Source organism: Nelumbo nucifera, chromosome 8 (assembly GCF_055504915.1).
Source record: "Nelumbo nucifera cultivar China Antique chromosome 8, China Antique-T2T, whole genome shotgun sequence".
Taxonomy (NCBI): domain Eukaryota; kingdom Viridiplantae; phylum Streptophyta; class Magnoliopsida; order Proteales; family Nelumbonaceae; genus Nelumbo; species Nelumbo nucifera.
The window spans coordinates 6,322,274-6,345,342 of NC_142656.1; the positions used below are offsets into that span (position 1 = coordinate 6,322,274).

Sequence of the window (23,069 nt, forward strand, 5' to 3'; positions counted from 1 at the left end):
GCCTTTGTCAAGGAGAAAATGATCCAAGAACTCACAAATTGGAGAAAAAAAAACTATCTTTCTTTGGCGGGAAGACTTACATTGATTAACTCCACCACAAACATGATGCCCTAATATATCATGAGGTCTTTTAAAATTCCAAATAATGCTCTAGGGGAGTTGGAAAGAGATCGGAGAGAATTTTTATGGAAAAATAATGAAGGGAAGAAACCCTTGCATTTAATGAAATGGAGCTGCATTTGTACTCCCAAAAGATGGGAAGGCTTAGGAGTTAGAAATCTCCAATGGGTAAATGAAGCAGACCTTGCAAAGTTAGGATGAAAATTTTAAAATGAAGAAAATAATCTCTGGGTTAACTCATTAAAAGCAAATATATGAAAGGTGTTTCTTTGTGGGACATTAAACCTAAAAATGGATGTTCTTAGGCATGGAAAGGCATTCTCCACTCCAGAGATCTATTGAAAAAACAGTATTGGGTACCAAGTTGGTAATGGTCGAACAATTAGTTTTTGGCACAACAAATGGGTTATCAATAAACCTTTATTAGAAATAATCTCTATTGAAAATGAGGAAAATGAAAATATTATGGTATCAGATTTGATCAACTTAGAGGGTGAGTGTTGGGATGAACCCAAAGTTCGTGCAATTGTCCCTAATGATGTTTGGGAAAAAATCAAATCCATTTTTATTTCTCCTAGATGGCTTGAAGATAAAACTATCTGGGATGGAAACTCTTCAGGAGTTTTTTCTATCAAGTCAGCCTATTTGTTGAAATGCTATTCTTTTTGGAATTTTCATTGGACATTTTTTACCCCAATGTCTAAGCATACAGTGGGTATATATGTCTTATACTCTCACTTCAGGATTTGTCCACTTATAACCATTTAGAAACTGCTCACTTATAACTATTCAGAAACCAGGGTGTTGGAACGGGATATGGTAAATTGAATAGTTTTGTCTTGAAGAATTCTATCCATGAACTTCCAAAATACCTTAATTAATTTTTGGATAAATTGAATCATAAAAAAGTGAACATAAATTATAAATAGTTTTGTCTTAGAGGTACTGCCACGTGCAAATGCATGTACATGTTTCAATGATCTGTTTTAGTTTTTTGTTTCAACTTCTATTATGTTAAACAAAGACGAATAAAGGGTGGAGAAAGGAGATTGAATAAAAAGGGAAAAAAAAAGAAAGAACGATGAAAGAGGAGTATAAGAAGATAATGGGAGAGAATAGTATTCATTAGTAATCAATCAATTAGTATTCATTCAAGCTCAAGTGGAAAGTTACCATAAAAAAGTCCATGTGAATGTTTATAGGATGAATTACAAAAACCACCTTGCATTTAAGCGGTAGTGATACTTAGCTTCCCAAAGTGTTTTCCAACAAAGACCCTCCTAAATTTATATATTCCAACACTTTGCCCTCATAATTAGCATTCTCTCAAACATCAGAAGTATTCCCTTTAAAGTTCAACTTGCACTTTACCTCCTTTTTTTTTTATTCAATAAAGTTCAACTTGAGAATAACTCGAGAATTATCAGTTCATGAATGCCTTAAGAATGATTTATGCTTTAAAATATTTGTTGTTAACTTTTGTTTTTTTTTTTTTTGTTGTTGTCAACCCTAGTAGCATTTCAGGGGGCAAAGAGCTGGAAACAAAAAATGCAATGCTGCGTTTGGTTGCAGTGCAATTTTATTTGCATTAGTATAAATGCATGAGAGTGTAACTAAAAAAATGCAATTTTCATTTAATTTTGTTTGAGGTTTTACTTTATTTTACTTCATGTCTTAATCAACTTTACTTGTATTGCAATCAAACAAAATAAGCTAAAGTTTGAAATAAAAATAAGTCAGAATTTACACTAAAATCATTTGCACTGCTATGATAACCAAACACAACATCACAAGATTTGATAATATGTTTAGCTTCCAGTCTGGGATTACTTTTTATTATGTATTATTTAAATTTTCTTTACATTAGTACTGACTAGTTCATTTATTCATTTACAGGATTCTTGTAAATTTTTTCTATGTATTGATTAGTCATTTTTTTCTTATTCTTATAGTATGTGTATTATTTATTTGTAGTTTTAAATGGATGAACCTTTGTATTTGGGATTTAAAACTTCTAATAATGGATTCAGATGAAGACAGCAGCTATGTTTGTGTTGCAATCTCTTAGATTTTCCCAGTATTTCATAGAAATGGTGGATCCATGTGGTGTGTTTTAATTGTGTGTGTACGATAAAGATCCAAGTGCATGCATGGTTTTCAAAAACTGGACCAGAACGGATGGTTAGATCGAAAAAATTGGGAACTGGTTAGGTGATCATTTTCGTTTTACCCCATAACCATTATTTCACAAAAAACCATTGATTTGGTCAGTAAACCGCTGACACAGATGGTCAAACCATTTGAACCGTCCAACAGTTTTAGTTTTTTTTTTTGTCAGAATGGACCGTCCGTTCAGTTTGAACAGTCAGATCGTTCAACCCGATAACCAGATCCCTGATCGGTTCGTTGTCCGGTTAGGTTTTAAAAACCTTGAGTGCATGTTTATGTATTGGTGTTGACCTCAATTGGACCAAGGTAAGGTAATAAATTGTCAAGTTCTAATATCCAGAGTTCAAAATGTATTCATTAATATTGGCTTCAATTTGAATTTAGATTTCAACCGATCATATTATAATTTATCTTCTTTTCATTGATTCATGTTTAATAGGATGTATTTATCAATCATGTTTAACCAATCATGTATTTTACTTCTACCTCTGATGCACCATAAATCTTGCTCATTATTTATGATTGTTTTTAACTTGCTGAAATTTCATTTGAAGTTTGATAATTATAATCATCTCCCCTGAATTTTATGGCAGTTGCAAGTACACCCCCTTTGTTAGAATTTGCTAACAAGAGACATGAAAGTGTCCAAAATACCTATGCAAATTATTATCGAGACTGGTTTCTACAGAAAAATAATACAAACCTTATAAACAATAAACAAAGAGAGAATTTAAAAATGCAACTTTACACTTGAGCAATTAATATGAAGGGAAATTTGAAAGATAAATCAATTCCAGAAAAAGACATTGGAAGGGTTTGAGCTAGTGATTTATATGAAGAGAAAATATAAAAAATAAACATTTTGGTCAAAAATACCTAAATGGGTATTTTGAACATTTTTATGTCTCTTCTTATAGGATTATAACAAAAAGGTCTACTTACAACTATGTTATAAAGTTTTGGGGAGATAATTATAATTATCAAAGTTAGAGGAAAATTTCAGCAACAACCATAAACTTTAACGGAGTTTAAGCAATTTAAGTGAAATTGGGGGATTGGGTTCAAGTGGGGCAAAAGAGGATCCCAAGGGTTTCGTTTGGCACTTTTTTTAGAAGACAATGTAACATTTTGCATAGATATTAGCAGCTTGAAGACCATATGATTAAGATGGGCCTTTCCACATAGACAAATTGATAAAAGACAAAAAGCTAGGTTTTTCACATTTTCATATAAATGCAACTTTCAACTATTAGATTTTTTTTCCAACCAAAGGGTTAAAGCCAAAACACAAACTGCCAGACTTTTAAAAAATCGAAAGCCCGCACAAAAAGACACGCCAAACGGGCCTCGAGCATTTATTTCATAATTCATCGTAGAAGTACGACTTAAATAACCAAAATACCCCGGATAGCAAAATCAAGTGACAATAAAACATGTTGTCGAGTGTCGACAATTCGACATTGACATCGGATATTCTTTCTCTCTTTACCCACTTTTCTGAGTTTCTCCTTCAATAAAGTTTGATCGTGGAGACACAGAAAATAAGTGTGATTTGGTTAGAAAAATTCATGACCAAAGTTTCCCCGTTTCATAAACTTTTACTTTCATAGGGGGAAGAAAAGGAGAGAGACAATCTTAACGGCCACCAACCCAAATCACAGTCGGAATTCTTCTTCATGAAAAAACTGATAAACCACAAAGTGAGAAACGATGAGGTAAGAAAAGGGGAAGAGAGATTATAGAAACTGAAGCTGGAGCTCGAGTTCGTACAGTTCGTTTAAGAGGTAAGTGGGTTCCTTCTAATTTTCAGAGTTTAGTGAGGAGGTGCTTGTTAGTTCTTGATTTCCACTCGAATAAAAGTGGGTGTTAGTAGCAGTGGGATGCAGAGGTTCCTTCGTCTCCTAAATTGGCTAGTCTGGAAATCTGAGTACTGATAGCGGGAAGCATAGGGAGGTTTTTGATTGGACTCTTGCAACAGATTTTACAGGGAGAAATCTTAAGTTGCAGATTGTTTTGACTCATTCGAAACAGTGATGAATTATACCGAGGGCTTTTAACCTTTAAGTTGTTCTTTGTTCATTTGATTGACAGTGTCTAAGAATAGTCATTTACAGTGCGTTTAGCCACGCATGGTTGTGTGGTGTGCTTGTATACACTAAGAATGGAGGAGTTATGCTGAATGCTGGTATTGAGGAGGGGCTTAGGGATGAATTCTACGATGGATGACATGAACTTGCTTCAGCAGGCACAGAGACATCACTTGGTGGTTAGGGAAATAGGGGAGGAGATTGATCTGGAGATTGGTCCTGGAGATGACGACCCTTCATTTTCTAACGCGCCTCTCATAGGTGTTCCACCGCGAGAACTCTCTATTGAAGAGCAGGAAGAGCATAAGCAGCTCCTCATGGCTGCGCAGAACCAGAATGAAGAGCAAGAGGCTCCAAAGACGCAACCAGTGAAAAGGAAGAAAAAGGTGGTGAAGAGATGGAGGGAGGAGTGGGCGGATACATACAAGTGGGCTTATGTTGATGTCAAAGAGGGTACTGCGAGAATATTTTGTTCCGTTTGCAGGGAATACGGGAGGAAGCACAGGAGGAATCCATATGGGAATGAAGGCAGTCGAAATATGCAGATGAGTGCACTGGAAGAGCATAACAACAGTTTACTTCATAAGGAGGCACTCCGGCTCCAGATGGCCTCCAAGGATAAAATTTTAACCATTGCTGACAAACCCATATATGTAAAAGGTCAGTTAACTTGTTCCCCCATCTTTTATTTTTGGTCTTTTTTTTTTTCTTGAAAAATTTAACGAACACCAACTTCGTAAAAGGTCTCTCACTTTCCTTTGATTTAATCATACTATTTTCTATCCTCCTATCTATCTTATGTTATTACCTTATCACTGCTTGAAATGATTGTCTATGCTACTCATTATCTCCAGAATATAACTCAACCTTGATACACAACTTATTAAGGAACTAAATATAGTCTAAGAATTAATTCACGAAAAAAAAGCCTAAGATTTAGCCACAGCAACCATAATACCTTAGTTATTGCTTCAAGCTTGAACGCTCTAGTCATTTCCATCAACTGAGTCTCATCGCAATTTGCAATTACTTAGGAATTAGGATTACTTAAACTCTAAGGGAATGGCTTTTGTTAAGTCAGGGTTCTTTTAGTCATATAGGTTGGCTGTAATATTTATATGCATTGTATGAGTCACTGACTATAGATAGGGACCTACATCTGAACCTTGATATAGAATTGACTCGAAGCTGGAAGCATGATACTGGACTTGTGAAGCATACAACCTGAGGTTGAATATGAACCCAAATTGAGGATCACAGTCATATCATTCAAAACATAAAAGGGTAATTTTTTGGTCACTGAATGATGAAGCATCAACCGCTTTTATAAATACCTGCATAGGTTTACAAAGGCTCATAGTGGAACGAGTCTGTTTCTTAATTTCTTGACATATTCCTTTTTCTTTCTCTTCCCATAATTCCATTACCGGAAAAAAAAGAACACCCAATCTTGGTCCTAGCTATCTGAGGTCTTGGGAGGGGTAAATAAATAATCTACCAAAGCTCTTCTTTTGAAGGAGGCCACAAGTATTTATTCTTTGCAAACAAGCTTCCTAAACAAAGAAGAAAACTCTTGAGGGGATGTGGCTGCACCATACCTTTTTGGACGGGAAGGAGAAGTTCTGCTCATCTGCAATCAAAGCCTTGATTGCATGTAGACCTCTTTGAGAATTGTAGAAAATCAGCTATGTCATTGATCTCCAAATCTCTTAGGGTTCTTCTTAGGCTTAAGTTCAGGTTATTCTTGGAAGGGGAAGCGGGGAGGCAATAAGAAATGGTTGCTTCTTGGTCTAGGGAAGGAGATGGCAAGAGTTGAATTGCCCCACCAAAGGTCAGTCCAAAGTTTGATCTTGTTACCATTGCCCATTTAAATCTAATGAAAGGGGAAGAAAACTACGGTAAGTGGAGACAATACCTTTCCAAGGATTGGTCGATTTTACACAATTCAAATGGAGATTGCTATCCCAACTATTTATACTTGACCCATATTTACTAGTGATGACAGCAGCCCAAAGCTCATTGGATTCATTAGGAAATCTCCACAACCATTTCCCAAGAAGCGAGACATTTTTTTTGTTCTTTTAACTACCCAATCCCCAATCCACCGGCTTCCTTAGACTTACACACTTGTTCCCATCTCACTAGGTGGCTTCTTTTCTCCACTCCACTATCCCAAAGGAAGTCTCTTTGTAGCTTCTCAATCTGAATCCTGATTTTGGAAAACTGAAAGGTAATAAATGGGCAAATTTGCAAGGGAAGCCTTTAAGAGAGTGAGTTTCCCCCCTTTTGAGAGAGAACTCCACTTTCAAGTGGCATGTTTCTTCTCACATTTCTCCACCACCGGTCTCTAGAAACTTTGACTTTTTGGGTTCCTGCCAAGTGGCATTCCCAAATAGGAGATAGGGAAGTTCTCCACTTCGCAACCCAAGACCACCTTAAAGTTCTCCAGAAGGTCTTCTTCAATTGAGTTTATAGCTACAACACTAGTCTTGGAGAAGTTCACCTATTCCCCAAACAAGTCCATGTTGGGGAAATGCTCCACCTATTCCGAGCAAACTAGGAATCTGTCCAGTCTACAACTTGTCACATTTTCTTGCATATTTGACCAGGTGAACTGACCATTATGGAGGGGAAGATCGCACAAATTATGTCTAGCTATGAATCTAGAGAAGTTCCTCATGCTTCTAGTCAAAGCTCTTCTGTTGGAGTGCTCCTGACTGTACCTTGCGACATTAGAGTCACCCCCTATATACCAAGGAACATCTTCTTGCTCATGTAAGGAGTCCAATTCATCCCAGAATCTTCCTCTTTCTGAAGGTGAGTTTGGACCATTTATACCAGTCAGAATCCAGTTGAACCTGTCACTTTTGTTGGTAAACAAGACAGGAATTGAGTACTCTCCTTTATCAACTTCCATGCTGGACACCTTCTCTTCATTCCAAACTAAGATAATTCCTCCCAAAGTGCCAGGTGCCGGAAGAGCAGTCCATTTTTCCTCTTACTCCCCAAATTTCTTTCAACGGTATTCTACCTACTTTTTTTTTTGTTTCTTGTAAAATGACGATATCAGGATTTTCTCTTCTTAAGGTATCTTTCACAAGGAACCTCTTTATCCGGCCTCCCAAACCCCTAGTGTTCCAACTTAGGATCTTCATTGAGCCACATTCTCTGCTTTTCCCTCATCTGTCCTACTACTAGCTGATTTTGATCCATCATACCCCATTGAAATCTTTGTAATTCCCTTTCTGAACTCCTTTTCTCATTTCTCCCCTGAGCTTTCCCCTTTCTATCACAATCTCACTTTTGGGTCCCTGCCTGTTAACATTTTCCTTTTCACTGTTAATCCCCGAGCTTCTAGCCATCTCAATGGTTTTGCCTTCCATCTCCTCCTCCCTACTAATACTGGCCAAGTCTTGGGTTCTGACCCTCATCCACATCATTTGTTCCGTGGAAAAGGCAACTAGTCTTAAGTATTATGGGTGTCTCACATAAGAACTCAAGTCTTCCTTGGATTCAACTTTGTCGTTTCCAGAGTGAGGTAGAACTTGAGGGCTCATCTTTAAAAGGGGTCTCAGGTGGGCTCAAACTTTGTGGGTCAACCTCTAGGCCCGCCACATGGGCTTGGTAAAGTGCCGGTCCAGGTCAGGAACCTGAGTGGGTCTTGGGTTAGGTCTAGAGCCTTCAAAGGGTTGGTCTTTTTGTGGGGCCCTCCTTGGAACTAGGACCAGCCTTTAAACAATCTTTATGAATTTTGAAATGTAATCCTAAAATCAGCTTGCCTTCCTTTTCCTTTCAGTCCCTTTTTTTAGGAGTAAGGCTTTTGGGAAACATTCTTACCTTACAAGGGGAGTACCTACCAACTCCTTAGCTTCAGTCTTATGGAAGCTTCCCAAAATGTTTCTTGGCCGAGTAGCGTCCTTCCATGCCACCACATGTCTGGTGCCACTGCAGCAAGTTGACTCAGCGGGCTGGGTAGCAAAGTAGTTTGTCTTCACCTCCATTGAAAGGTAACACCTTGATTATGGCGAAATGCAGCTCAGAAAACTTCTTCGTTCCAGGATCTACTTCTGCAAGACCTCCACAAAGACTTCCTAACAAAGCAAAAGCTTCTTCCAGCCAAAGGTGAAAAGATGACCTGCAACTTTTCAACCAACCATGAAAACTCAAGAATTCTGGGACTGAGTTGACCATTGGCCACCAACGATCCAGCTGAACCCACTCTCCATATAAAGAAACTTATTATTTTTTTTTTTTTTGAGAAAGGTAAAGTATAGCATATTTTTTTGATAACAAAATCATTGTCCTTTGTACAATGAGAAACTGTGCATGAGTCATGACAACCAACTAGGGACCCCCCAAAAAAATCCACCCTCAAAAAAGAAGAAGAAAAGGTATTATTTCTAAATACATTATGGACAGACAAACAGCTCTTTAAGAACCCTACTGCTGCATTAATCACCACTGCTTCTGAAGCCAGCTTCTGCTAAAAAGTTCTGCAGTTTCTTTCCAACCAGATGGCCCACAAAATTGCATCCGGGATAGAGGACCAACAGACCTTCCCTTTTCTAGACATAACATATCCTGGACCTGCAGCCTTTTAACAGATCCTTCACTGACCCAGGGATGCACCAATTCAAGTTTTGTTTTTTTTTATCAAATACCAATTCATCAATTCAAGTTTATAGCATCGAGAAAATAGTTTCATATTGAAGCACTGAAACTGCAGTGCAGAAAGAAGTGACTTGACGTCTCCACCTCACAGTTACAGAAGAAAACACAAAGCAGGCCAGGGGCATTAAAACCCTTCTTCACCAACATGGTCTTTGTCAAACATTTATCCAAAATAGCCACCCAAAGGAAGAACTTTACTTCGGAGGGAGCTGCTATTCTCCATATGGATTTTCTAGGGAAAGGATCTCTTGCCTCTCCTACAAGACCCGAATAGGACTTGACAGAGAACTCCAGAACTTGTCCATTTCCAACATCTTGTATCTTGAACTTGCAAGTTTAGCTGTTGACTTTGAAGGACTTCAAAAAGATGGGCCACCAGATCCAGTTCCCAACCATTGAATCCATATAAAGAAACTTTCTCCTGCTTGACCCAAGAAAGCACCTACTCCTCTGAAGGAGCAAAGCCCACCACCTTATTTGACTCGAAAGGGAAGAGTTTTAGTAACCCTTGGGAGTGAAAATTGGCAGACAGACGTAGTTAAACATCTCTCCAGGTCAGAGTTTCTGGTTTAGTACAGACAAAGCAAGCTTCCACCTTCTGAAAAGGTTTGTCCTGATGGACAACCAAAATGTAGGCTGATCCTCCTGCCTTTATAACTTTGCTCTTCTTTCTAGCTGAGAGAAGAGTTCCAGTAATGGACCTGCGAAATAGGGTTTGTCTTTGGAAGGATAGAACAGGCTCAATAGGTAGTCGAAATTCCTCCAGCTGTTTCTGGTTAGTTCTTTGGGAGTGCAAAAGCTTCTCCAATTTGCAGATCTCTCTACTTATCAAAAAAAAAATGCATATCTCTCCCAGATGATCAACCGAATGAATATGCCCCATCTATTTTCTTTCAACTGTATGTGCAGCACTCTTCCTTTCTCCGCACACTTTTGGTCCTCAAGAACCTGTCTCTGATTCTTTAACGCCTCCTGTAGAAAATCCCTTGTCCATTTCACTTCCTCCTTCAAGAAAATCCTTGTCCAAGCTCCTCTTCCTGTTTCTGTCACCACAATCACTTCTTGTTTTTCCAACCTAAATTCCAACTTGAAAGTCTTTTAGCCAATTACTTCTACTTGTCTTTCCATCCCCTTGATGTTCCAGCTCATGCTTCAAGGACTGTGCCTCATCACATGCTTCAAGAATCAAAGGTACCTCTTCCAACACTAGTACATTGCTGTCTACAATGTAATCTTTAAGATCTTCACAGGTTTACACGTCCCCCCAGCCCTGGTACACCCACAATTTCTACAGATTCAGCCATGCTATTTGCATTATTGCATATCTTGGAGCCCACCTAAACAAACAGTTCAGGCTAGTATATACAGTGTCCTCTTGCTTCTCCAACCAAGAATCTAAGAGTCTAAGGAACTTTCTTATTTTTTGGACCTATTTCTACCTAAAGAATTGTATTGCTTTCTATGTAAGAACGGGAACCTTGCATTCCAAAGCTAGACAGCAAAGATAAACAAAGCAGCCCAGAGCTGACAATACATATGATTAGTTTTTTTACACAGACAGATTACAAATCAATTCCAGGTCCTGGCATACCCCATAGAAAGCCATGCCTTGTATCCCTGTTTTTGCTAGACTGTCAGTCAGAACATCGGCCAACCTGGGAATTGACCTGGATGAGCAATTCAGGTTTCTTCCAATAGCATTAGCTTCTCTAATAGAAATCTGGAATAACCGAGGAGGCTCCTCATCTGAACACAACCACAACATAATTAATTGGCAGTCCCCTTCTAGCTTTTGCTGGAATTTTTAAGACAATATTACTTCTGAAATCAATTCCTATCTAAATATATTTTCTCCATATGAAAAGGACAGCCCAGTGCACGAGGCTCCTGCCAATGCAGGGTCTGGGGAGGGACATATGCTCTGTTTTGGTTTTGACACAAAGTACTTCTGCAAAAGTTGATGGACTTGATACTGTAATTTTCTTTGCTTCAGTTTGAGCCTATGAGAAGCACTAAAATTCCTTTCTTGTTATTGTTAAGAAATAAATTAAAAGCTGGTTCCTGAGTTTTGGGCTACATGAACCTGTTTATTTCTACTTGCTATCATTGGAACATAGCTTAGATGATGATGACGACCTGCAGGATGGACTTGACATAATTATATGGTAATCTCACATTTGAGTTTATAGTGATGGAACCAACAAAGGATAAAAGAATATGTAACTTGTTAGTTGCTGTAAGAACCATTCATCTTATAGAAATGATATTGCTTGGGTCTATCGGTTAATGTAGTTTGAGTTCTGAAATTCTTTCTGGAGTTCCTTAGTTCTTTTTTTTTTTAATTGTTACCAGTCAAATTTTATTAATCATGACAGAAAGAATAGTTTACACAGCAACCCTCTTTTCTTCTTTTTCTAGGCTAGCTTTTGCTACCTAATCCCTTTCCTTACAAAATACAGGCACTCATTAGGAGGCTAACCCCCCCCCCCCCCCCCAATTACTGTTCCCTTTTCCTCAGCTCTATTCTTATTTGGCTGCTACCCTGTTGACTGGTATCTTAAATTTGTTTGATCTTTTTAATGTTTTCCCTTTGAACACTGGATGTAAGATCTGGTATAAAGGATTTTCTTGCGAATCCTGATGTTTATGTCCAAAATGTTGCACTCTTTAGTGACATGATTACTATAGAGATTTTCTCTACTAAATTTCCTTTTATTGGGTTTGGTGGGACGTGTTTCTCAAAATGAAGCTCTTATGTCAAAAACTGCTGGATCAATTGTTGAAGCTGTGTTAAGAAGGGATCCTCATGAGGTTGAGTTTATACAGTCAGTGCAAGAAGCAGTTCATTCTTTAGAACGAGTAATTGCAAAGAATACTCAGTGAGTTACCTTGAAATAAAGAATGATCTGTGATTAGGACTTTGAAGTCTGAAGTTTAAAACTACAAATCTCATGGAGTGGTTTTGCTATTTTCAGTTATATCCATATTCTTGAGCGATTGTTAGAACCCGAGCGTATGATTGTCTTCCGAGTGCCATGGATTGATGACAGGGGAGAGACACATGTAAATAGAGGATTCCGAGTACAATTCAGCCAAGTGTTGGGTCCTTGTAGAGGTGGTCTGCGTTACCATCCATCCATGAACTTAAGTACCGCAAAGTTTCTTGGGTTTGAACAGGTATTGTTTGCATATCTTAATCCTACATTTTATGTAGTTTGGATGTTTGAACTCTGCCTTACCGGTTTCTATTTTTTGACATATTTTTTCTCCTTACATGTTGATGACATTGGATTGGCATGTTACATATAGGTAGAGGAGCTCTCTATGTCATCTTAAGTTTTAATCATTCTAGAAGTAGTTATTGAAAGGCATGGTTTAGTCTGGTTTTTGGTTGATCATAAAAACCAGCATATTCTATTCCTTTCTTTTCTTTAATTCAAGTTCCTTGCCTTTTTTTCTCTGATGAATAGTTAGAACCCATTTCCTTTCTCTATGTGTGTCTCTCTTTTTACACACACACAAGCAAAAACTTTTTCCTCCTTTTCTGAACAAATGAGTTTTTTCAAAGAAATAAAAAATGAAAGAAAATACGAATTACTTTATGACAAGAATCCGATTGTAAAGAAAAAATTTATATGAGGGCTTATAAAATGATGACTAGCAGTAGTGTTTTGTTTTTTTGGAAAGAGAAACTGGAACATCATGGTTTGAATTCTTGTCAGTTGCAATATCTTTACTGCAAATAATAATGACCAAATAATGTAAAGGTTGGGAAACCATTGAAATCAAGACTTTCTCTTTCTTGACAATCAAACCCATTTAAAAGTAGACTTTCTTGAAAAATTCTCCATGCCTTATTCATTTTTTGTAGACCTAAACACATCTGCATTATCCTTATGATATGCATGTTTGTGCTTGTCATGGTTATCTTCTGGTTTTACTGATAAAAAAGAAAAGAATCTTTTCTAGTTGTTTTCTTGATTGAATCTTGTATGTAAGAACTGGATTAACTAATTCTTTCTAGATGCATGCATCAATCTATTTGGTATTACTACTTCTCCACAGACTTTAAAGAATGCTTTGTCGCCATACAAGCTTGGTGGAGCTGGAGGAGGTAGTGATTTTGATCCAAAGGGAAAAAGTGAAAATGAGGTATTGCCCTTTCTTGTATGTGTTGCATTAAGAGCCACTTCATTTTGCAGTGAGTTGTTATTAAGGGTGAACCTTTCTGGAGGTTCTCTAAATGGTTCTCCTGAACATGTGTCAAAACCCATTTTGCAGATTATGCGGTTTTGCCAAAGTTATATGGATGAATTATATCGATATTTAGGTCCAGATAAGGTAGCAAGATAAATATTTCCATTGCTTAATTTGTTTTATGACTTCACATGGCTTAAAATAGCAAATGCATTGGACATCTGAGTCTGCTATTTTGTTTATTGATTATGTGCAATACAGGATCTTCCTTCAGAAGACATGGGGGTTGGTCCTCGGGAGATGGGTTACCTCTTTGGACAATATAGACGTCTAGCTGGTCATTTTCAGGTATTCAGAACACTTAAAAAGTGTGAATTCTGAAGCAAACAGTATTGTTTTCAGGAGATAAGCATAATTCCTCTTCGTTTTACAAAGATATAGTGTAAGCCCTTGTTTTTTTAGATATATGATCCTAAATTCCTACAAATCACCACTTTAAATATTTTCTATTACTTATTTTATAATTATTGTGAATATTGTCCATGGGAAAATTTTGGGTTCATGTCTTTGGGATTTTATATGTATGCTTTACTCATGCAGGGAAGTTTTACAGGGCCGAGGATGTTCTGGTCTGGTTCTAGTCTTAGAACTGAAGCTACTGGCTATGGACTGGTAAAATTTTTGTCCATTTGTTCATTTTCTACTGATTTTTGTATGAGAAAATGGTAGAGCTTTCAGAACTATTTGTTAGTTTTTCATCTCACAGAACTCTTGGGGTACTGTGCAGGTTTTCTTTGCACAGATTATGCTTGCAGAAATGAATAAAGAGCTAAAAGGATTAAGGTTTCCAGCTTGACTTTGGATCTTTATATTAAGAAGGATTGCAGTATATTTGAAGTCTATACTGTGTTGCAGCATATCTTTTATTTCCTGTAGAGAATTGATTAGTTATTGACATGATTTTTTGGTATGTTAGATAACTATAAGGGAATACGTCTATTTTTTGTTGTATAGCTCCAAGGAAATAACTTCTTGCCTAAGATTGAAGTATTATGGAAGGCAATTGTCATCTTCTTTTCTCCTAGAAAAATTTAAAGTTTCTTTCTTCACATTGAATCATTTTAGCTAAAGAACTGAAGGGGATTGATTCTGGAAATTTGCTTAGAGAATAGAGAATAATAGCAAAATCTCATGTGATGATTGTTTTCATGATCTTGATCCCCCTCCCCCCTCCTTACCATGGGAGAAACCATAAAGCTCATCATTGATTACTGTTCATTGGGAACCAGCCCAGTATAGAAGGTGCCTGTGAAGATTAAAAGGGCATCTCTTACTTGTTTATTCGAGACCAGCAGACACTGGAAGCTTCAGTATATTGAAGTCCTTGCAACTTGCAAGGGCTTGAGCTTTCTCCAGTTTGTTTTTCTTGAAAATTGTGATTGGAAGGGGTTGTAATATGTTCTGTTTGACCTTCATTCTACAAGGGGCCCAAAAGGTTATGCAGCATTCTAGAAAAATTCTTGCCTTGACTTGTCCTTTCAACACCCCATTCTATGCTATCCTGAGGTTAGGCAATCTTCTAGATGATGGAGATTTGGGTGACTGCTCCTGATATTTGTCCTTTTGATTTCTCAATTATAAACAATTTCTCATTGTTGGCAAAAAGAAAAAGAAAGAAAAATATGTTTATATGCAATTGACCACTGTTCTCTGAAAAGAATTGACCACTGTCTAAATATTTGATTGTATTATGAAAGTTTCAAATTTCAGTTCACCATCATCCAATGCGGTTTCTACCATTCTTTATTCTTCATGTTCTTTAAATATGGGAGGCTCCTGTGCTGATGTGCTTAATTTCATCTCCAGATGCGTAGTGAGTGGCTGTGGAAAGATTGCAATACATGTCATAGACAAACTTCTTGCTTATGGTGCTGTGCCCATCACAGTATCAGGTAGCCTTCAGTTCCCATCACTTTTAATTCCCCCAAACAGAAGTCTTTCATTTGGGTTTTTTGCTCCATCTTATTAAAGTATAATGTAAGGAACATAACCAGGATGACAACATGTTTATTGGAATACAAGTCAATATTTTATAATCCATGTGAATAACTTTGCCACTTTTGCCCATCCTTCACCACATCTGATTGTTGAAAGAGACTGTTAGAATCCATTCCAGAATAATGTTGATTATTGATAACTATGATCAGGTGGTTGTTATCCATCTGCAGGGGATAACACTATGGAAGTAAGGTGCATTCGGGTTTATCTTATTATGTTTTAATAAGTTACGAGGTCAACTAAGTCCACATGGCCTCTTCTCTTTTCAAAAGGGTGTAAAGTCATGTTTTAAATAAGGAACCAAAGTCAACATTCTTGAATTTCTAAATGTTGACAGTTCAAATCTTGAAACATCTAAAGTCATGGGTTATTTTATAGTCAATCTTCTTGAATTTTTCATTCTTGAAGGTATATGAAATGAACTTATTAGAGTTCTGATCAAAAGACAAAATTGTCATGATCAATCACCTAGTTATTTACCATAGGATTGTAATTATCTTATTTATATTCTTTGGTTTACTTCAAGTGGGCATGGACATGCAATAGCCAATAGGTACAAAGAGAGAGCTTGTGGGTAGGTATAAAGAATCATAGCTAAAGAATGCAGAAGTGTTATTTGAGATCCCCATAAATAATGGGATTCCAAACCTAATATATGCTGTCTACATCTTTAAATACAGCCAATGCATCTAAATCATCTCAATTGCTTTTGTTAACCTCTATTGGGACTCCATTGTATTTGAAGATGCAATACCCCTTTAACATGCCTCATACAGCTACAAATTGTTTAGTCTCTCCACAGAATTTTACCTCCTTTCAAAATGCGTGCATTTTTCAAGAGATCAGTTAGAATTCAGAACATCCAGAGGAGTCCACTATGGCCCAAATAGAGCCAAAAATCTGCACCACAAACTTAGAAGATTGCTTACACTTTCATTACCTTGTCAATGTATGCATACGTTTGTGGTGAACCTTCCCCTATTAGTTAAATAATTCCTCATCAGAATTCTATCCAATATGATCTGCAAGAGTTGGTACAATTGCTAACTTCCACTCTAACTGACCATGTATATATTCCTTTTTTTGTTTATAAATAAATAAAACAAAAGCTGAGATGGTCTACTTAACTGAATGGGATTTGGATAAAACCAGTCAAAACTGGAACCCCTGGTATCCTGGATGGTTTTGCATGAAACCAGTGATTTTAACTAACCTTTCTGGAATTTTGGGATTTTAAATAAAATATTTTTTCAGTAAAAATTAAATTTTTATTAGTTATTGGGATTTTACGTGAAATAATGAAAAAACTAGGGTCTTGGGGGTGGACCACAGGGGAAGGGGTGGACGTATATGGCAGTATGAGGTACATACTGGCTTTTCACATCAGTGAAGGAGAAAGAATGGGGAGAGGGACGGAAAGATTTTGATCAATAACAAAAACGTGCTAAACATTTCAAAATCACCACTTTGGACTCGGTTGCACTTTATTCAATTAATCTGTTATTTGTATCTTTTTTCTTGATTCTACTCTAAGTGTGTTTCTCTTTGTGCTTAGTCTAAGTGGGTCATACCTAGCTGTAAGTAGATGCCTCAAACCCCCCAAAGAAGAACCTCCACAATATATGGTAAATGAATATAATTAAGTAATTTAAAAAAGAAAAGCTTGTATAAGAGTTCTTCAACTTTAAATATCTATAGAAAGTTCAAAACTTAGAATTCCTATTCTATAACTTCCCCCTACATGTCTTGGTGAAACTCATAAATGTATAGGGGTTATTGAATTGAATAGGCTGGGAAATAAGTCAAGAGGATGATTAGCAAATTCACTCATTCACGGAAGCTTACATATATCTAACTTGAGTGGGAATTATATTTTTCATTAACTTTGGATTCTTTTGATGGATGATTGAGGTTGTTTTCCTTGTAAGGGTATTTTTTATTGTCTTTTGATGTAGCCCTTAAGCAAGTGGTATAAATTCCTAAGACCTTCATAATTGATTATCTTTCCTAGCTCTCCCCTCCTTAACCTTCTTTCTTGTTAAAAATGATGAAGATTGGCACTATATCGCTGTAAGTGTTGCATGGATACAGTTATGGGGGTTGAATCTGATATGTGTCCAAGAGCCTGACTTGGCAAGATGAGGAAACATGGACTCATGGACAAATCTATGGAGGAGCGAGCATATACCATAAAAATAGTTCATATTTTTTGAATTCTAATAATATATACCTGTAAAAGGGGCTCTAAAATATTGCTTTTTTACAAAGTAAAATTTACATGAAATATGGCATTTATCTTGTATATTACCTGTTCATTATGTCAAATAAGCTAAAGATACAGAGGAAATGTTACATAGAGGCATCCTCAAGGATCCGTAGAGCGTCTCTAATGCATGTCTGGCATGGACATTTCGTCCATCTAGGAGAGCCCATGCAACACTGTTTTCTGGCAGCTGGTTAATGATTAAATGATGTTAAGCTTGATTGCCCTGTCTTTTGCCTTATGAAAGTATAATCACAGACTTGATGTTATTTAACTTTGAAGCTTCAGATGTATAAAACGATATATGTAGATCAAATGCCAATTAAAATTCATATACTCTGTTTTATTTTCAGATTCCAGAGGTTATTTAGTGGATGAAGATGGATTTGATTATGTGAAGATATCAGTTTTGAGAGACATTAAAGCAAATCAGAAAAGCTTGAGGTTTATGTTTCTTACCATAACATTTCATCTTTTATGTTTCATTCACCTTGCAAATTTTAAATGTTTTAGGCTTTTTGTATTCATAAGCCTTTTCATTTACAGAGATTATTCAAAGACTTATGCTCGGTCTAAATACTATGATGAGGCAAAACCTTGGAATGAAAGGTGTGACATTGCATTTCCTTGTGCTGCGCAAAATGAAATCAACCAATCTGATGCTGTAAAATTGGTTAATTCAGGTTGCCGTATACTAATAGAAGGTAGTGGCTCTTACTACGATGTTTTTTATCTTGTTTCTGTTAGCAGTAATCATCTCATCTCATCTATGGAATTCAGGTTCAAATATGCCTTGTACCCCAGAAGCAATTGATGTGCTGAGGAAAGCTAATGTTCTGGTTGCACCAGCCAAGGCTGCCGGTGCTGGAGGAGTAATATCAACTATTCACTTCTCCAATTTATGCTTGATACATATCTTCTTTGGCAGCTACAAGTCAATGGATTGATAGAATACATTGCCGTTTTCTCTTTCTAATTTCCTTTTATATCATTTTTTTCTTTAATATTAATGTTTAAGGATAAACAAGTAAAGTTCAATTCAGGTTCACCTCAAACAAATAACCATACTGATGTGGTATACTGTTGAATGTGATCAAACCTTCTCCAAAACTTAAAAATGAATTTTAGAGTCCTATTGTATAAAATGTATTAGCCATTTAAAAAAGACAGAAAAGGATTATGTTGGGCATGTCCCAAAGACTTAACTGACAAAACCTTTCTCAGAGAACATTTATAATCATCATTTTCTATGTTGATTTTGTTCTTGACAACTGCACACCTTAGACCTACACTAAGTTTTGTAATCAATTTGGTTACAGGTTGCTGCTGGAGAACTTGAATTAAATCATGAATGTAATTTGATGCACTGGTCTCCTGAGGACTTTGAAAGTAAACTACAGGTAGGGCTCCTGATTTCTTATTAGCTTAATTAACAAATCATTTATTTGGTGCAAATAGCAAGTTGGATATTCATGTGTTATTAGCACTGTTAATTGTTACTCCAACATGCAATCCACATCTGTTAATTGGTAGGAAGTGGACAACTGAGTTGATACATTCCCATTTTCATCTTAAACATCTAGAATTCCTGTGAGACAATGATTCCACAGCTTATGTCTTGGGCATATTCCATTATGGAAAATGAAAATACACTTCAGCAAGTGATTTACATAAGTTTAATTACTTAGCCAAGTTGTTCCGAAAATAAAAGGTAATAATTCTGTTTAAAACAACCATTACCATTGCTCATGATTTTTTATTTCAGGAAACTTACAATTTTTTTGCATGGATTTTGTAGGTATCAGACCAGCTAATTTCATTTGAAAATGCTTATTTATGATTAAAGAACATTAACTGAAGTATTTGAGTCTTTTCTTTGGGTGTTTGATTTCCAAGGAGTATCTTAATAAATGAAAAAAGAATTCTTGCTGTAATGAACCAAGTTCCTTTTATACCATAAGTATTTCTAATCTTACTCAAGTTTGTTAGTTTTAGGCTGTAGTTCTGGTTCCAATATTTTCATTTTTTTATTCCCCCACCACTTTGGTACCCAACTTCATCAATCAAATGGAAAATGAAACCATTAAACTTCTAAGAGGAACATGTAAAATTTATCTATAACTTTCATATGTTGCAAGTTGAAACTATAATTCTTAGTCAGTTAATTTGGGATCAGAAGCTTGACCTCACTGTTGGGGAAACTAAGACACAAGCACCTCATTTTATAAACATATTAAGGACTGACATGTGAGGGAAAAGCAGTATCCTGGTGTTTAATTCATACTTGGGCTTTTGGCATGGTAGGACTATTGACAACATAGTTCCTTGTTGCCACTTTGATTCATTACAAAATTTCCATGGATGAAAATTTCATCCTTTGCTTTTCCTTTTTTCACAGGATGCCATGAAACAGACATACCAGAAAGCCATTAAAGCAGCAATAGACTTTGGGTATCAAAAAGAGAGTCCCGAGTGAGTATTTATACTTGTACCTGTAGAAATAATCTGTGGGGTTATCTATGTGTGTTATATATTATCTTCATACCATGAATGGTTTCAGTATACCTTTGGACATGGAAACTTGTCACTTTGTTCATCAAGGAAATCTACTGGGTCAAGACCAATGTTTGATGATATCCCATTATACAGGCATGATTTTCATGGAACCAGTATACTTGGGTTCTCCAAACCAGGAAAAGAAAAGCTTATTCAGGTGTAAATTGATATTTAACTCAAGTGACTTGGATCCCTAGTTTGTTCTCTCTTAGGTCTTGTTTGCCCACTAATGTGTATTGAGAGGAGCAAGTTAAATAGCTTTCTGCAATCCCGGAAAGAACATAATTATTTTCTTAATAGTAATTCCAAAACAAATCAGCTTCCAGTAATTCATCCTCAAGTTCTATTCCATGTTCTGCCAGTACTGGATTCAGACGTTGACATTAAATGACACCTGACAGATTTATTTTCTTCTTTGCTTTTCCTTCTTATACTCGGCAGGGCTTTGGTACATGGGGCAACTATCTCTGCTTTCCTAGCACTTGCTCAAGGTATGACTGACCAGGGCTGCGTATAGAAGCCAGGGATACTGTCCAGTCAAATATGCATGCTCATTGAGATGTGGATATACATATACTTCACCTACCAGATGATTGAGGAAGGTCAGAACATCATTGACCACTTTGGTGCTTGTGCATCTCAAGAAACATTACACGTATTTTCCAGGGCCAGTGACATGAAAGGTTCGGGATATGCATGTGGAAGCTTTCTTCCTCTTGTAGCTGTGACATGTTTCTAATGTTATATAGGAATCTGGGTTGGGGCTAACTTATGGATGATTAAAACAGAGGGAGATGCAGGAAAAGGTAGTAGTGGCTGAAATAGTTGTGAATGGAAGGAATCTTCAAAATTCGTTGCTGGAAGCATTTGTATACTACTCCCAACCTGAACACTGCAGCCTTGTGAAGAAGCTGAAAATGATTGGAAATAAAATATAATTCTTTGTTAGTGTCCAAGTCACAATGTGCCTCCAGAAACCTGTGTAACATAACGAAGTTTCTCTTCTAATGCAATGTTTTGTTCATGCTTCAAGACCTCTCTCTTCTCATTACTTGATGGACTGCCTGGTTTTCTTTTTTTTTTCATTGGTCGGAAAAGAAAATTCATTAATTCATTAAGGGGAAAGTCAGATACATATTCCATCAACCTGAAGTTCACCCACCAAACAGGGTTAGCACCGCCCGAAAGGGTGTAGTTTGGATTTTGGAACTTTGGATCAACCTAACCCAAAATTTGATTTTCTAAAGAAATTAACCGAAGATTTTTCTATGTTGGAAACCCCTTTCCTGCGGTAAAGCCCACTAAAGCCTATTATCCCCCCCCCCAAAAAAAAAGTACAACCGAACAGCTCAAGACTCTTGTCATTAGTAGACCCAGAAAAGGCTTAAAAAAAAAGTCTACGTGGTCGGTGGGCAATGGCAAAGTATTTGCAATTCAGTTACTCTTGTCAACAATTCAAGTTCAGTTGTGTGCGTATCAGGTGTTTTAAGCATGCCTATTCCTGAAAATGGTCAAAGTCCAAAACACCTCATATTTGGGATTTTGATATGATACGGGGCATATTTTTGTATTAAAACTTTGATCCTTGGTGGTATGATAAAAAAGAAAAGAGATGGCACAAACCCATGGATTACTCTTTCCGACAAAAAAAAGGAAAAAACAATTGGGCATTTAGAAAGTTAGAAACCCAACCCGTCAGATATATGTGTGCTTGTCAATTAATCTAATTGTACAAGTCATTTTATAAGTTTTACGGTATCAAAGCAGAAAATCTCTTCCATGCACATGAAGAAACAAGATCAGTTGAAAATTTCCCCCTTGTGCAAAGGCCTCAGGTGCGTTCAAAAATGATTAGCATGGACCAAATTCAAATGCTTAATTGCGAATTGGGATTTGCTCCGACCTCACAGCCACATCCCACAATGTATTTGGAACATCTCCCATGAGAAATAACATACAAGTATGGAGATATTCCCAATGTACAGTTAAGACATGCTGTGAGATCGGTGTGAAAAGCACTCTGTGAGGAGCAGATCCGGATTCCTTAATTGCCTGCAACTATACAAGAGGTATGATGGCAAAGATCATCATCATCTAAGCCTTGTCCCAACTATACGGTAGGATAAGAAAGATGCTGAACAAAATTTAAACAATGGTTTTGCGTTTTTTTCCTTTTACTTCTGGTTCGAGTGGAAGTTCATGGCTTTCTATTGAGATATACAAGTTACAACAAAACCTGAGTCCATACTGAGGACAATAAGCAATCGAATATTGGAGCACTTGTGTCGGCCATCAACCAGGAAATCAATTAGACTTGCTGAAATATCCCGTCTTACGCCTTAGCATGAGAAGCTACATTATGAGTACGAGCAAGACATTGTCCTCCCCAACTTTTTAGAGGAGGTTGTGCTGAGTGATAAGTGGCACCAAAATTAAGCAATATGGGAGTCATGTAATCTGAGTATTTCGACGCAATGTTTGATTTAATATGTAGTATGCCTTACTGTAATTTTGGAACAGCTAAAATGGAGATGTATACTGGTCATACAAATCTTTTTCCTTGTGTCGGACCAGGTGTATCACCACCCACCACACATCTGCATCCTAGCAAGAACACACAGGTCCACCCATCCTACCAATTTACCAGATATGTGCAATAAGATGCACCCTAAAGCTCAACTCTGTGGAAGTGGAACTTCTAGAAAGCTTGAATCTTTGTTGGAGTGTCAAGAGGAGAATTTTTCCTATTTCCTATTTAGGGATGCCTCTTGGAGGGAATCCAAAATTTCTCAACTTTTGGAGACCAGTGGTGGAGAAATGTGAGAAGAAACTATCATTTTGGAAGAAATGCTATTTCTCAAAAGGGGGAAGGCTTACTCTCTTGAAGGCCTCTTTAGCAAATTTGCCAGTCTACTTCCTTCCAATTCAGTTTTCCAGAGTCTAACCAA

The 23,069-nt window shown here is 36.9% G+C and overlaps 1 protein-coding gene across 4 annotated transcripts; it reads left to right on the forward strand.

Annotated features, from left to right (window-relative positions):
- Positions 1–3,734: 3,734 nt before the first annotated feature.
- Positions 3,735–21,153, forward strand: LOC104600780 (uncharacterized). 4 transcript variants are annotated; one of them, XR_016079649.1, is made up of 16 exons: positions 3,735–5,036; positions 11,797–11,926; positions 12,023–12,224; positions 13,113–13,199; positions 13,329–13,388; positions 13,506–13,592; positions 13,845–13,916; positions 14,032–14,087; positions 15,111–15,196; positions 17,919–18,009; positions 18,112–18,269; positions 18,346–18,437; positions 18,885–18,965; positions 19,149–19,276; positions 19,964–20,037; positions 20,563–20,615. XR_016079649.1 is itself a non-coding variant. In XM_010263919.3 (15 exons), exons 1-15 carry the CDS (start codon positions 4,469–4,471, stop codon positions 20,636–20,638), a joined length of 1,920 nt encoding a protein of 639 aa, XP_010262221.1. In that variant the 5' UTR covers positions 3,736–4,468; the 3' UTR covers positions 20,639–21,153. The 4 variants fall into 4 exon arrangements, 3 of the variants coding, with proteins under 3 accessions (XP_010262221.1, XP_010262222.1, XP_088749775.1); XM_010263919.3 differs by lacking the exon at positions 19,149–19,276 and having other exon boundaries at positions 3,736–5,036; positions 20,563–21,153; XM_010263920.3 differs by lacking the exons at positions 19,149–19,276; positions 19,964–20,037 and having other exon boundaries at positions 3,736–5,036; positions 20,563–21,153.
- Positions 21,154–23,069: the final 1,916 nt, after the last annotated feature.